The 15,188-nt window shown below is 50.8% G+C and overlaps 1 protein-coding gene across 1 annotated transcript; it reads right to left on the minus strand.

Annotated features, from left to right (window-relative positions):
* Positions 1-186: 186 nt before the first annotated feature.
* On the minus strand, positions 187-8,888 carry PGC (progastricsin). The gene is made up of 9 exons (XM_079327348.1): positions 8,480-8,888; positions 7,395-7,548; positions 6,822-6,939; positions 5,197-5,315; positions 2,795-2,994; positions 2,536-2,658; positions 2,259-2,403; positions 1,560-1,658; positions 187-490 (listed from the first exon to the last, which is right to left on the minus strand). Exons 1-9 carry the CDS (start codon positions 8,533-8,535, stop codon positions 338-340), a joined length of 1,167 nt encoding a protein of 388 aa, XP_079183474.1. The 5' UTR covers positions 8,536-8,888; the 3' UTR covers positions 187-337.
* Between the last annotated feature and the right edge of the window lie 6,300 nt (positions 8,889-15,188).

Here is a 15,188-nt window from a genome sequence, read left to right on the forward strand (position 1 = left end):
GGTTTTGGCAAACCTTTTCCATCTGCAGGGAAGGTCAGGAACTTCCCATCTGAGGTTTCCCGAGGGTTGGAGATGGGGATTACTCATCCCTGGAGTTTATCCCAGGGTCTGAAGTTTTATCCCAGCATTTACCTCGCTGGAGAAAGGGATTGTGAGGCACAAAACCCCTCAGGCTGCTCCTGACAAACCCAAGAGCTCAGAGACATTTTAGGATGTGAGGGTTTATTTGTTACAGGACACAATGACACAGAAATCCCGAGGATGGGGACAGAGAGGAGCAGAGGTGGGAATGCTGTGACACTCCATGGACCAGGAAAGGGGCTGGAATTTCCTTCCTCTAGACAGACAGGGCAAAGCCCACACGGTTGTTGGCCATGTCGAAGATGGTGTAATATTCCTTCAGGAAAACATCTCCCAGGATCCAGAGGGGCTGCCCGTCCTCCGAGGGCAGGTAGGTGACCTCGATGCCCAGAGTGCAGTAACCATTGCTCTGCCAGAGGGGATAACGGGGGGATCAGCATCTCCAAAAGGCACATGGATCCCACATGGATCCCACATGGATCCCACATGGATCCCACATGGATCCCACATGGATCCCTGTGTTGGGTTGATGTGCCCAGAAATGTGAATTCTGTCCCCGTCTGCTGCAGACGGGTGGGGCAGTGACCCTGATCTCCTGGCACATATTCTCTGCTAATGGGCCATCTTTAAACCAGCTGGGCAATCATCTTTATCTTTCCCATGACCCACCCTTCATCCAGGAGGTATCACCTGTTAATGGGCCATTGTTACAAACTGGGTGTGGCAGCGATTCTTATCTCTGTGGGAGATATCTCCTGTTAATGGGCCATTGTTACAAACTGGGTGTGGCAGTGATCTTTATCTCCTGGCACACATTATCTGCTAATGGGCCATCTTTAAACCAGCTGGGCAATCATCTTTATCTTCCCACAGCCCATCCTCCCTCCAGGAGATATCTCCTGTTCATGGCCAGTGAGTCCCAGTGCATGACTGATAAAATTCCATCATCCCACTGGGAGATGCTCCAGCCAGGGCAGGAGCCAAGCCTTTCCTACCCAGATAAAAACTGAGATTTGGAACACCAGAGCACCTTTCCCACTGGATTCCAGAGGAAAGCCAGACCTTTACACATCATCCCTGGACCTTCAGAGGAAAACTGCACCTTCTCCAGGAGCACTGCTCCAGCTGAACCACATCTGCCACTGCAGGAGGATGCAGCCACCATTGAATGGGATTGCTGCCACCACCCTGACTGACTGACGGGTGTCAGCTTGGATTCTGACTCTGGCTCTGTTTGGGATTGTTCTTTGTAATCCTGTATTTCTATTTTAATTTTCCTAGTAAAGAACTGTTATTCCTAATTCCCATATCTTTGCCTGAGAGCCCCTTAATTTGAAAATTATAATAATTTGGAGAGAGGGGGTTTACATTCTCCATTTCAAAGAGGAGCTCCTGCCTTTCTTAGCAGACACCTGTCCTTCAAACCAGGACAATCCCACACAGACCCCACATAGACCCCAGGTGGATCCCACACGTACATTCAGGACGTAGGTGGAGGGGGACAGTGGGAGCTGAGTGCCGCCGATGCCGAAGGTGATGGGGGGCAGGCTCTGGGTGTCATTGCAGTCCACGGCGTACTGGGGGGACACAGACACAGGGGTGGTGGCACATGTCACCCTGCAAGCTGGTTTTCCTGGGAAATTCATCCCACCACACATGGGAGAAGCAGCCTGGTCTGACACACAGGCCAGTGGCAATGTATCTTAACAGTTTGGGCCATCAGCTGTATCAAGTGCGCCAGCCAAACTATATTTATATTTATATTTATATTTATATTTATATTTATATTTATATTTATATTTATATTTATATTTATATTTATATTTATATTTATATTTATATTTATATTTATATTTATACTTATATTTATTTCTCTACGTATTTATTCCACCCTCCCAGGGAGGAATTCCTTCCCTGTGGAAAAACCTAAATTTCTCAATCTGAGCCCATCCCTCCTTGTCCCAGGTCCCTCTCTGGCTTCCCTGTGGACCCTGGAATGGGCTGTGAGATTTCCACACACCATTCTCTTCTCCAGGCTGAGCATCCCCCCCTTTCTCAGCCTGGTGTCCCCTCATCCTCCTGTCACACCTGCAGTCCCTTGTCCTGAGTTTTGTGGGACCTGGTCAAGCTCAGGGCTCTGATTCCCGTGCAGGACCCCCCCAAATGCCCAGACTCACCCCATAGCTGGTCTCCTGGGCTCCCACAGCCTGCAGGATGCTCTCTATGTACTCCTGGGGCACAGTCAGCAGGAATGTCCCCGTGTCAACAATGGCCTGGCAGCCCTGGCTGCACCAGCTGCTCACTGACTGCCCGATGGCAAACCTGGGAGCAAAACAGTGACCAGGACGTGGCTTTGGGCACTGCTGGCCCCTAAACCCAAAACCATCGAGCCTCAAGCCCTGCGAAACTGCAGCTGAACCAGGGGGTGATGGCCAGAGGGACAAACACACTCACTCCTCAAGTGCCACCTGCCAGTAGAGCTTCTGTGCCACCGGTGCCCAGGTGATGTCACCCTGGAAGAGCTGAGGGTCGATGCCCCCGAGGATGAGCTCTCCCCCATACTCATAGGTGGGCTGGCTGCAAAAAAAAAACCAGAGTGACAGCAGCAGAGAGCAGGAAATGTGTGGTAAATATGAGCTGGAAAGGGATAAATCCCCAAGGAACCGTGGTGGGGACACAGCAGGATGTGCAGAGCACCCTGACTGGTTTTTACCGTGAGAAGTAAAAGCTGAAGATGGGCTCAGCGAGCTGGTCCTGCTCCAGCATCCCCTCCAGAGCTGTGGCCATCCCTCCCACTGCCAGAGAGGGGTAGGCCATGCCCAGGATCCCATCGAAATCAGCAAAGTAGAAAGGCTGGGTGGGCTCGTCCTGACTGAGCCCAAACTCCTGGTTTGTGACTGTGATGCTCTGGATCTGCAGGGGAAGGGGATCCCAGGTCAGCCAGGCAAACCTGAGGGGTGGCTGCTGCTCCAAGCCCACTGCAGGGTCACAGCTGGTGCCAGAGGGGAAAACTGGGAAAAAACCCCAGGAATTGGGTTAAAACCCAGCCAAAGGGCAGCTGGGTGAGTGAGGGTGGCAGAAAACATTTCCTATCAGTTTATATCGGTTTATATCAGTTTATATCAATTAGTATCAGTTTATATCAGTTCTATCAAGGTTTGTCCAAGCCCAACACAGGACATGAGAGCAGCCCTTAGGCTGCTCCTGGGCTCACTCCATGGGGACAGAGCTCATTCCATGGGGACACAGCTCATTCCATGGGGACACAGCTCATTCTATGGGACACAGCTCATTCCATGGGGACACAGCTCATTCTATGGGGACACAGCTCATTCTATGGGGACACAGCTCATTCCACAAGGACACAGCTCACTCCATGGGGACACAGCTCATTCCATGGGGACACAGCTCATTCCACAGGGACACAGCTCATTCTATGGGACACAGCTCATTCCACGGGGACACAGCTCACTCCACGGGGACACAGCTCATTCCATGGGGACACAGCTCATTCCACGGGGACACAGCTCATTCCATGGGGACACAGCTCACTCCATGGGGACACAGCTCACTCCACAGGGACACAGCTCACTCCATGGGGACACAGCTCATTCCATGAGGACACAGCTCACTCCACAGGGACACAGCTCATTCCATGGGACACAGCTCACTCCACGGGGACACAGCTCATTCCATGGGGACACAGCTCATTCCACAGGGACACAGCTCACTCCACGGGGACACAGCTCATTCCACAAGGACACAGCTCATTCCATGGGGACACAGCTCATTCTATGGGACACAGCTCATTCCACGGGGACACAGCTCATTCCATGGGGACACAGCTCATTCTATGGGACACAGCTCATTCCACAGGGACACAGCTCACTCCATGGGAACACAGCTCATTCCACGGGGACACAGCTCATTCCATGGGGACACAGCTCATTCTATGGGACACAGCTCATTCCACGGGGACACAGCTCACTCCATGGGAACACAGCTCATTCCACGGGGACACAGCTCACTCCATGGGGACACAGCTCATTCTATGGGACACAGCTCATTCCACGGGGACACAGCTCATTCCACAGGGACACAACTCATTCCATGGGGACACAGCTCATTCTATGGGACACAGCTCATTCCACAGGGACACAGCTCATTCCATGGGGACACAGCTCATTCCATGGGGACACAGCTCATTCCATGGGGACACAGCTCATTCTATGGGACACAGCTCATTCCACAGGGACACAGCTCATTCCATGGGGACACAGCTCATTCCACAGGGACACAGCTCATTCCACAAGGACACAGCTCATTCCATGGGACACAGCTCACTCCATGGGGACACAGCTCATTCCATGGGGACACAGCTCACTCCATGGGGACACAGCTCATTCCACAAGGACACAGCTCACTCCATGGGGACACAGCTCATTCCACGGGGACACAGCTCACTCCATGGGGACACAGCTCATTCCATGGGGACACAGCTCACTCCATGGGGACACAGCTCATTCCATGGGACACAGCTCATTCCACGGGGACACAGCAGCAGGAGGGCAGGAGTGGCACGGGCAGCACTCACCTGAGTGACACTCACCCTGAGCATGTTGTAGGGCAGGGGTGGCACCCTGAGTGTCCCCCTGAGTGTCCCTGGCTCCCCCTAAGCGTCCCTGGCTGCCCCTGAGTGTCCCTGACTCCCCTGAGTGACACCCTGAGTGTCCCTGGTCCCCCTGAGTGTCCCTGGCCCCCCTGGGTGTCCCCCTGAGTGTCCCTGACTGCCCCTGAGTGTCCCCCTGAGTGTCCCTGGCTCCCCATGAGTGACACCCTGAGTGTCCCTGGCTGCCCCTGAGTGTTCCCCTGAGTGTCCCTGGTTCCCCTGAGTGTCCCTGGCTCCCCCTGAGTGTCCCCCTGAGTGTCCCTGGTCCCCCCTGAGTGTCCCTGGCCCCCCTGAGTGTCCCTGGCCCCCCTGGCTGTCCCCCTGAGTGTCCCTGACTCCCCTGAGTGACACCCTGAGTGTCCCTGGCTCCCCATGAGTGACACCCTGAGTGTCCCTGCCCCCCCTGGCTGTCCCTGGTCCCCCTGGGTGTCCCTGGTCCCCCTCACCCTGAGCGTGTCGCAGCCCAGCGCGATGGTGACGGTGCCGCTGCCGTAGGACACGTTGTGGGACTGGTCACGGGGGGTGAAGGTGAGCGAGTCACTGGGCTGGAACTTGGCGTGGTTGACTGGGGGAGAAAAAAGAGGGAAAAGCCCTGGGTATGGGCTGCAGTGGGATTTCAGTGCTGGATGTTCCATTGGGATAATCCCCAAGGATTGGGATAGTTCCCAAGAACAGCTCCTGTCCTGCAGTGGGATGTAGTTGGGATAATTCCCAAGGAATAGGTCCTGTGCTGCAGTGGGATTTCAGTGCTGGATGTTCCATTGGGATAATCCCCAAGGATTGGGATAGTTCCCAAAGATTGGGATAATTCACATGGAGCAGCTCCTGTGCTGCAGTGGGATTTCACTGCAGTCCATTGGGATAATTCCCAAGGATTGTGGTAGTTCCCAAGAACAGGCCCTTTGCTGCAGATGGATTTCACTGCTGGATGTTCCATTGGGATAATTCCCAAGAATTGGGAGAGCTCCCAAGAAAAGGGCCTGTCCTGCAGTGGGATTTCACTGCTGGATGCTCTGTTGGGATAATTCCCAAGGATTAGGGGCAATTCCCAAGAATTGGAATAATCCCCAAGGAATAGGTCATGTGCTGAAGTGGGATTTTACTGCTGGATGCTCCATTGGGATAGTTCCCAAGGATTGGGATAATCCCCAAAGATTGGGATAATTTCCAGGGAAAAGCTCCTGTAATGCAGTGGGATTTCACTGCTGGATGTTCCATTGGGATAGTTCCCAAGGATTGGGATAATTTCCAGGGAAAAGCTCCTGTAATGCAGTGGGATTTCACTGCTGGATGTTCATTGGAACAGCTGGAGCAGCTCCTGTGCTGCAGTGGGATTTTACTGCTGGATGTTCCATTGGGATAATCCCCAAGGATTGGGATAATTTCCAGGGAAGACCTCCTGTCCTGCAGTGGGATTTCACTGCAGTCCTTTGGGATAATCCCCATGGAGCAGCTCCTGAGGATTGGGACAGGCTGCTCCATGGTTCTCTCTCAGCTCTGGGGTTTCCATCCCAGCTTTGCCCAGATCCCTCTCCAGGTGTTCCCTTAGTATTTTAGCTTTTCTATTTTTCATGTATTTGTAATCCTGCAATTCTTTAGTGCATGACCCTAAACTCCATAAAGTGTTAGCTCCTCTTTACTCAAACCTTCCCATTTTCCTGCCAGGGGTCACAAGCACAGGGGCAGAGCCCTCACAGGGAAATCCCCACCACTCTCCTGCCATGAGGGATGAGCTCTGCTGGGACATCAACTCTGAAATTCCCAGTTTTCCTCTTCCCTTGCCCAGCTGCAGATGGCCAGGGAGCATCCCTGGGATTCCTGGGATGGCTGTGGGGATTTGGCATCTCCCTTAGGCTCTGAGCTTTCCCAAATCAGCATCCCGGGGTCATTTTTTGGCATCCTGATGTCCCCAGCACAAGGAAGAACAGGGACAAGGGCGTGGCTTTGGGCACCTAAACGCATTTGGGATGTTCTGAAATGCATCAAACCCCCAGCCCTGCAGCGCTGGGATAGTTGGCACTAATTAGTGAGTGCTAATTACTCCTGCTCACAGCATCCCGGGGTTACTCACAGCAAGCAGGACTCTTGCAGTCCATGGAGGGCACCCACAGGTTGGAGGAGCCAGTGTCAAAGAGCACCAAAAATTTTTGGGGGGGTTCCCCGATGCTGATCTCCCCAAAATAGGAGGACTGGAAAAAAAACAGGGAATCTCCATTGGCCACAGGGTCAGGGACAAACCAGGAATCCCCCTGGCATCCCCCATTTTACACCCAACCAGAGGAGCAGGCTGAGCTCTCATCCTGCTTTTACAGCCCCAAAAAATGAAATACTAAATAATTGTAGTATAAATATATATTGTATAAATATATATTGTATAAATATATATTGTATAAATATATATTGCATAAATATATTGTATAAATAAGTATTATATAATACTAATAATTATTATTATAAAATATTTATTTCATACAGAAAAACTTTGCTCTTTGTGGGTGGGGAAAAAACTTCCTTGAGGATTAAAACAGCTTAAAAGGGTGGGGGAAAAAAGCAATTTAAGAGTGGGGGAAAGAGCAATTTGCCACTCCTGGAGGCTCAGGGGTGTCCAGATTGGAACAGGCAGGGAGGGGAGCTGGTCACTCACATCCAGGTGGTTGGTTATGGGCTGCCTCACCACGGAGCCCTGGCTGGGCTGGTATTTCTTCACTGGATCATATTTAATGTGCTTCAGGAAATCATCCAGCACCCCAGCTGTCCTCATCTTGTCCCTGATGGACAAGCCTTTCTTCAGACTGATCCTGCACAGAGAGAGGCAGAACACAAGCACACAGCAGGGAATATTTGGGCATTTTCAAAGGTTCAGTTCTCTGGGCTCCTTTGAGCCATGACAGGAGCTCTCCTGACCCAGGACTGCTCTCCATGTCCAGGAGCTGCTCTCCATGTCCAGGAGCTGCTCTCCATGTCCAGGAGCTGCTCTCCATGTCCAGGAGCTGCTCTCCATGTCCAGGATCTCTCCTTTCCCCAGCATCTCTCCTTTCCCCAGCATCTCTCCTTTCCCCAGGTTCTCTCCTTTCCCCAGCATCTCTCCTTTCCCCAGCATCTCTCCTTTCCCCAGCATCTCTCCTTTCCCCAGGTTCTCTCCTTTCCCCAGGTTCTCTCCTTTCCCCAGGTTCTCTCCTTTCCCCAGGATCTCTCCTTTCCCCAGCATCTCTCCTTTCCCCAGGATCTCTCCTTTCCCCAGGATCTCTGCTTTCCCCAGCATCTCTCCTTTCCCCAGGTTCTCTCCTTTCCCCAGCATCTCCCCTTTCCCCAGGTTCTCTCCTTTCCCCAGGTTCTCTCCTTTCCCCAGGTTCTCTCCTTTCCCCAGGTTCTCTCCTTTCCCCAGGATCTTCCCTTTCCCCAGGATCCCTCCTTTCCCCAGCATCTCCCCTTTCCCCAGATCTCCCCTTTCCCCAGCATCTCTCCTTTCCCCAGCATCTCCCCTTTCCCCAGATCTCCCCTTTCCCCAGCATCCCTCCTTTCCCCAGATCTCCCCTTTCCCCAGCATCCCTCCTTTCCCCAGGATCTCTCCATGCCCCAGCATCCCTCCTTTCCCCAGGATCTCTCCTTGCCCCAGCATCTCTCCTTTCCCCAGGATCTCCCAGCTGTCCCGCCGCTGCCCTGCTCTGTGCCCACCCCACGGAGCTCCAGCTCCGCATCCCCGCGCTGCATCCCCCGCTCCTCCCGCACCTCACCGCCCCTTCCACCAGCTGCAGGCACGCCAGGACCACCGGGAGCCACTTCATGGTGCCCGCCAGGACCACCGGGAGCCACTTCTTGGTGCCGAGCAGTGCGCGCCGAGCCCTGGGGAGGCGGCAGCAGCCAGCCAGGATCCCGCTTTTATCCCGGCTTCTCTTATCTGCCGACCTCCGCTTTCCATTAGCACCTCTGGCAGCCTCAAGGGCCGCTTTGTGCTTCGGGCCACGAGGATTCCGCGGAATCGGCGCCCTCGGGGGGAGATGAAAGCGGAGCGATGCGATAAAGGGGCAGCGCTTATCGGGGACGTGGGACCCGACGTCAGCGCGCTGGCCCGGGGCTGAGCTCGCCAAAATCCGCGCCAGCCTTGCCCCGGGACAAAGGGACTCGCGGCTCCTGGCGAGGCACCGAGAGGTTTTGGTCTGCCCTGCTTCCGCCGCTGGACGGAGCGGAGGGAACGGAGCCGCTGTCCCGGCACCGGGAGAGGAGATGGAGCCCGTCGGGTTCCTTCTCCTGCATTTTCCAGGGTGTCCCCAGGTTCCTTCTCTTAGTGTTTCCAGGATGGTCTCATGTTCCTTCTTTGATTTCCTCCAAAGTGATTCCCAGGTTCCTTCTCTTGGTGTTTCCAGGATGGTCTCATGTTCCTTCTTTCATTTTCTCCAAGGTGATCCCCACGTTCCTTCTCTCTTTCCCTCCAGGGTGATTCCCAGGTTCCTCCTCCTGTTTTTTCCAGGATGGTCTCACGTTCCTTCTTTCATTTCCTCCAAAGTGATTCCCAGGTTCCTCCTGTGAGTTTTTCCAGGATGGTCTCAGGTTCCTTCTCTCCTTCACTCCAAGGTGATTTCAGGTTCCTCCTCTTGGTGTTTCCAGGATGGTCTCATGTTCCTTCTTTCATTTTCTCCAAGGTGATTCCCAGGTTCCTTCTCTCCTTCACTCCAGGGTGATTCCCAGGTTCTTTCTCTTGCTTTTTCCAGGATGGTCTCACGTTCCTTCTTTCATTTCCTCCAAAGTGATTCCCAGGTTCCTCCTGTGAGTTTTTCCAGGATGGTCTCAGGTTCCTTCTCTCCTTCACTCCAAGGTGATTTCAGGTTCCTCCTCCTGTTTTTTCCAGGATGGTCTCATGTTCCTTCTTTCATTTTCTCCAAGGTGATTCCCACGTTTCTTCTCTCTTTCACTCCAGGGTGATTCCCAGGTTCCTTCTTTTGCTTTTTCCAGGATGGTCTCATGTTCCTTCTTTCATTTTCTCCAAGGTGATTCCCAGGTTCTTTCTCTTGCTTTTTCCAGGATGATCTCAGGTTCCTTCTCCCTTTTCCTCCAAGGGGATTCCCAGGTTCCTTCTCTCAGTTTTTCCAGGATGGTCACCACATTCCTTCTTTCATTTCCATCAGGGTGATTCCCAGGTTCCTTCTGTGAGTTTTTCCAGGATGATCTCAGGTTCCTTCTCTCTTTCCCTCCAAGGTGATTCCCAGGATCCTTCTCTCAGTTTTTCCAAGGTGATCCCCAGGTTCCTTCTTTTATTTCCTGCAAGGTGATTCCCAGGCTCCTTCTCTCTTTCCCTAGAAGATGATTCCCAGTTTCCTTCTCTCAGTTTTTCCAGGATGTCCCAAGTTCCTTCTCTGATTTGCTCTGATGTGGTCTCCAGTGCTGTCCTTCCTCCTCTTCATCACCATCCCAGACTTCACTCCAGGATGTGAGCTCAATTTATTTAGAAAACATAATATTCATTTAAACATATATTTTCCTTTATCTAATGTCCATGCCTCATCTAAGTATTCTGGTTTATACAAACTCCAAAACTTCTCTTATTAACACAAATATTTCATCAGTTATCACAGGGGGGATTGCCTGCCCAGGATTCCCCTCGGGGCCAGGCTCTGGCCATTCCCTCTGCTCTGCTTTCACTTTCTCTTCCCTTGGTTTGGTGGCCCAGCTCCAAATTCCATCAGGGAATTCCATCTCTCCACAGCTTTTCCTGGGGTTCTGCAGTGGGTGAGCCCGTGGAACCTGGAGCAGGTTCTGTGGAAACCTCACAGCCCCTTCCAGGACCTGGAGGGGCTCCAAGGAGCTGGGGAGGGGCTGCTCATCAGGAACTGGAGTGAGAGACAAAGGGGGAAAGGTTCAGGCTGAAAGAGAGGAAATTTACATTTAATATTAGGAAGGAATTCTATCCTGTGAGGGTGGGGAGGGGCTGGGATGGAATTCCCAGAGAAGCTGCCCCAGCCCTGGAAATGCCCCCAGGCCAGCTTGGATGGGGTTTGGAGCAATCTGGGATAGTGGGGGGTGGGATGAGATGGTTTCTAAGCTCCTTCCACCCCAAACCAATCTGGGATTCCATGGCTCTCTGCCCCCAGAGCAGCTGTGTTTATGAACCCACACAGGCCCTCACATCCTTCACAAGCTGCTTTTGGTGTTTTATTTCCAAAACAGGGGTCACAGTACACAGGAACAGCTTCCATCACACCAAAATAAAGATTCCTCTTCTTCCTGCGAGCAAAATAAACTGTAAATAAATGGTTGGGCTTCAGGTCAGGTATTTAAATTCCCAGGTGAGGATCAGCCACCTCTTGATGATCAAAATCTAAAGGAGATCTAAAGGAGCTGGGGAGGGATTTTGGACAATGGGGTGGAGAGACAGAACAAAGGAAATGGCTTCAAACTGATCCAAAGAGGGAAAGCAGCACCAGGAATTGTCCTGTAAAGGTCCCCAGCCAGAACAACCATCCCATTCCATTTATTCTGCTCAGTTCCACATTCAAGGAGCCGTTCCCAGCTCACAGAGCTGCTCTTCAGAGAGGCCCTGCCTGGATTTCCATGGGAATAACCCCAAGGAACAACTGCACAGCAGCCCCTGGCTCAGAGCAGTGAGTGCCCAGAGCCCCTTTGCCACATCAGAAATGTTCAGTGAACAAGGTGACAAGGACAGGAGTGGCACAGGAGGAGCTTGAGGTGACACTGAGGCCTCTGGGCCTTTCAGCTGGAAAAATCCCATTCACTTAGGGGAGGAAAACAAATCAGATCCTGTCTTTGCAATGAGCCTTTTCCATCCCCTGGCCTGTAATTTGCCAACTTCAAAGCTGCCAGGGTTCTCACTAATGAATTCAGCTCCAGCAACAGGAACCCAAACCTGTTCTGCTGCCTCTGAGCAGCATTTCCAGACCAGCCAAGTTTGGGGAAAAGAGAAAATTCCCAGAAAGATTGAGGACAGCTCTCCCAGAGGCTGGAATTAGGAAATGGAATTAGGTTAATTAATGATTCTCCACCTGAGAGGGCTGAGCAGCATCACAGAGAGAGACAATGAGAAAACAGGGAGCTGGAAATGCCACCCCTGGTTTGGGTTTTCTCCCAGTAAACAGCACAGCTGAGGTGATAAAATAATGAATTCCTCAGAAATAACAAACACATTTGAGTGTTTCTGCAGAAATAATTGATCCTTTCACCTTCACCCTCTCCCTTCTCTGGGAGGCAAGGATTGCAACCTCCTCCCCTGAGGGACCTGAAATGGGTTAAAAGAGGAAAAAAAACCCTCCCACATGAGAGAACAGAGCCCTGGGAGAAGCTCTGCTCCTGTCAGTGGGTTTGGGAAGGGGAAAGATCTCTTTGTTCATTCACCAGGGAGGAAATTTTGGGGGATGGATGAACTCAGACTCAAACAAGAATCCCTCAGAAAGGTCAAGGCAGGGACATTCCCCCTGCTCAGCTGACAGACATCCCAAAATCCCAATTCCACAAGGAAGGAGCCCAGTGAGGACAGCTCAGTCCCCAGTGGGGCCACACAAGAACCTCCAGCTCAGCTCTCACCCCACCACCCAAATTCACCTCATTTTGCTGCCTGAACCCCTTTTAGAGAACCAAAATCTCAGCAAATTTCACTGAAGCAGCTCCAAATTACCAAGCAGAGCTTGGGACAGAGAGCTCAGAGCATCCCCTGAGCCCCAGGAGAAACTGCAGGGCAGGTTTGGGATGCATCCCCAAACCCCAAAAGCAGATTTAAGGATGCATCCACCAAGGGTGAGGATATTCCAGGGCTGGAGGGATCACAGGATCCAAATCCAGTTTTTCATCCAAACCTGCAGCAGCTGCTGCTGTGAATCCATGGGGAAAAATCAGCAGGAAGTGTCAGATCCAAAGGAAAATTAAAAAAAAAATAAAAATCCATAAAATCCACCTTGACAACAGATTGGGGGAATCACTCCCAACCCAAAGAGCCACAAGGAAAAAGCCCAAAAAGCCCCCAGAACTGGAGGGGTGGGAGAACAAGGACAGAAATTCCAATTCCAAATCCAAAATCTCCTCTGGAATTTTTCCCCCATGGCCACTAGAGGAAGCTGTGACACTGAGCCAGCAGAATCCCAAAAATCACCCAAAAATCAAAAGTCACCTGGAGCTGAGGGGACAATGAGCTCACCCCACATTTGTAGGAATGCCAAATTTTAAATTTTCTGACCCTGCCCTGCTTTTCACTTAGGGCCTTGGGAAAATCTTAAAAACAAATTTCCTAATTTTTAATTCCAAATTATTTCCTAATTTCTAATTCCAAAGTAGTGGAATTAGGATCACTGGGGTGTAGTTTGAGTTGGAGTGTGTGATATCACAGAGTGAAAGGTTTAAAATTTGGAGTTTTAAAATATAATGCAATATACAAACAGAATAAAATACAGAAATAGAATAAAATATAGAAATGGAATAAAATATATAATAAAATATATAAGATAATAAAATATATAAGATAATAAAATATAGAAATGTAATAAAATAGATAATATAATAAAAAATATAAGATAATGAAATATATAAGATAATAAAATATAGAAATATAATAACACATAGAAATATAATATACACATGATAAAATATAAATATACTAAAAATAAATATAAATATAATAAAATATAAATATAATAAAATATAATAAATAAATAAAATATTTATAGTATCATACTGACACTGACAGCTTAGAAACTCTTTATTTAAATACTTTATTTAAAGCTTAATGCAGTTAACTTATATATATATATATATTTATATATATAGATAGATAGATATAAACAATTTCTTCTCTCACTTCCCTAAATGAAAATTGCATTTAGGGGGATACATTACTTGGGGGTTGTTTTGTTGGGTTTTTTTCTTCAAATAAAGTCATTTGTTATACATATAAAAATATATTACTTGGGTTTCCTTTCAGTTACAGGTGACACAAAGGGAGAGGGAGGACAAAAAAATTGGAAAATCAGCACAAGGACTCCAAAAAAAAAAAAAAAAAAGAGAATAAAAGCAGAGGATTGAAGGGTGGGGCACACTTGGGGTTTATAAGAGCAAAGCAAGAACTGTGTGACACAAACATGGCACCACTCAGACCTGGGACACGTGGCCTTGTCCCCAACAGGCTCAGCAGGACGTGACAGCACCAAAAAACAACACAAAAAAAAAAAGGAATTTCCAAAATCTGGAGCTCCTGGCCCTCAGCAGCAGCGTGGAGATGGGGGATGGGCTGTCCCCTCCTCCAGGGATGTCACAGGGGAGACAGCAAAGGACAAGGGGACACGAGGGTTGGCATGGATCCTGCTCCTGGCCAGGGGACAGGGACACAGCCAGCAGGGGGAGGGGTCCAGAGCAGCCCAGAGCAGCCCAGGACATCCCAGAGCACCCTAAAACATCCCAGAGCATCCTAAAACATCCCAGAACAGCCCAGAGCACCCTAAAACATCCCAGAGCACCCTAAAACATCCCAGAGCATCCCAGAGCAGCCCAGAGCACCCTAAAACATCCCAGAGCACCCTAAAACATCCCAGAACAGCCCAGAGCAGCCCAGAACATCCCAGAGCATCCCAGAGCATCCTAAAACATCCCAGAGCACCCTAAAACATCCTAGAGCATCCTAAAACATCCCAGAGCAGCCCAGAACATCCCAGAGCATCCTAAAACATCCCAGAGCACCCTAAAACATCCCAGAGCATCCCAGAGCAGCCCAGAGCATCCCAGAGCATCCTAAAACATCCCAGAGCACCCTAAAACATCCCAGAGCATCCCAGAGCAGCCCAGAGCATCCCAGAGCATCCTAAAACATCCCAGAGCACCCTAAAACATCCTAGAGCATCCTAAAACATCCCAGAGCACCCTAAAACATCCTAGAGCATCCTAAAACATCCTAGAGCATCCCAGAACATCCCAGGACATCCCAGAGCACCCTAAAACATCCCAGAACATCCCAGAGCTCCCCACAGCATCCCAGAGCAGCCCAGAACACCTCAGGATACCCCAGAGCACCCTAAAACATCCCAGAGCATCCCAGAGCATCCCAGAACATCCCAGAGTAGCCCAGAGCATCCCAGAGCATCCTAAAACATCCCAGAGCACTCCAGAGCACCCCAGAGCACCCCAGGATACCCCAGAGAATCCCAGAGCACCCCAGAACATCCCAGGAAACCCCAGAGCACCCCAGAGCTCCAGAGGAATCCAGGGAAAAGCCACAGGAGGGGTGAGGGAACATCCCAGAGCAGCTCAGCACAACCCAGGCACGGAGACAGAAACATCCCAGAGCAAAAGGGCACAAAGCAGCTGGAACTGAGCCCTTGCAGCTGAGGGCAGGAGCTGCACTGCCTGTGGCACTGGGCAGTGCCAGGGCTGGGTGTTGGCACTGCCTCTGCTGCTGCTCCAGGTTTGGCTGCCCTGCTCTGCTCCCATTCCATTCCCCACCCACCCC

This window comes from Erithacus rubecula (genome assembly GCF_903797595.1).
Source record: "Erithacus rubecula genome assembly, chromosome: 26".
In the NCBI taxonomy this organism is placed as follows: domain Eukaryota; kingdom Metazoa; phylum Chordata; class Aves; order Passeriformes; family Muscicapidae; genus Erithacus; species Erithacus rubecula.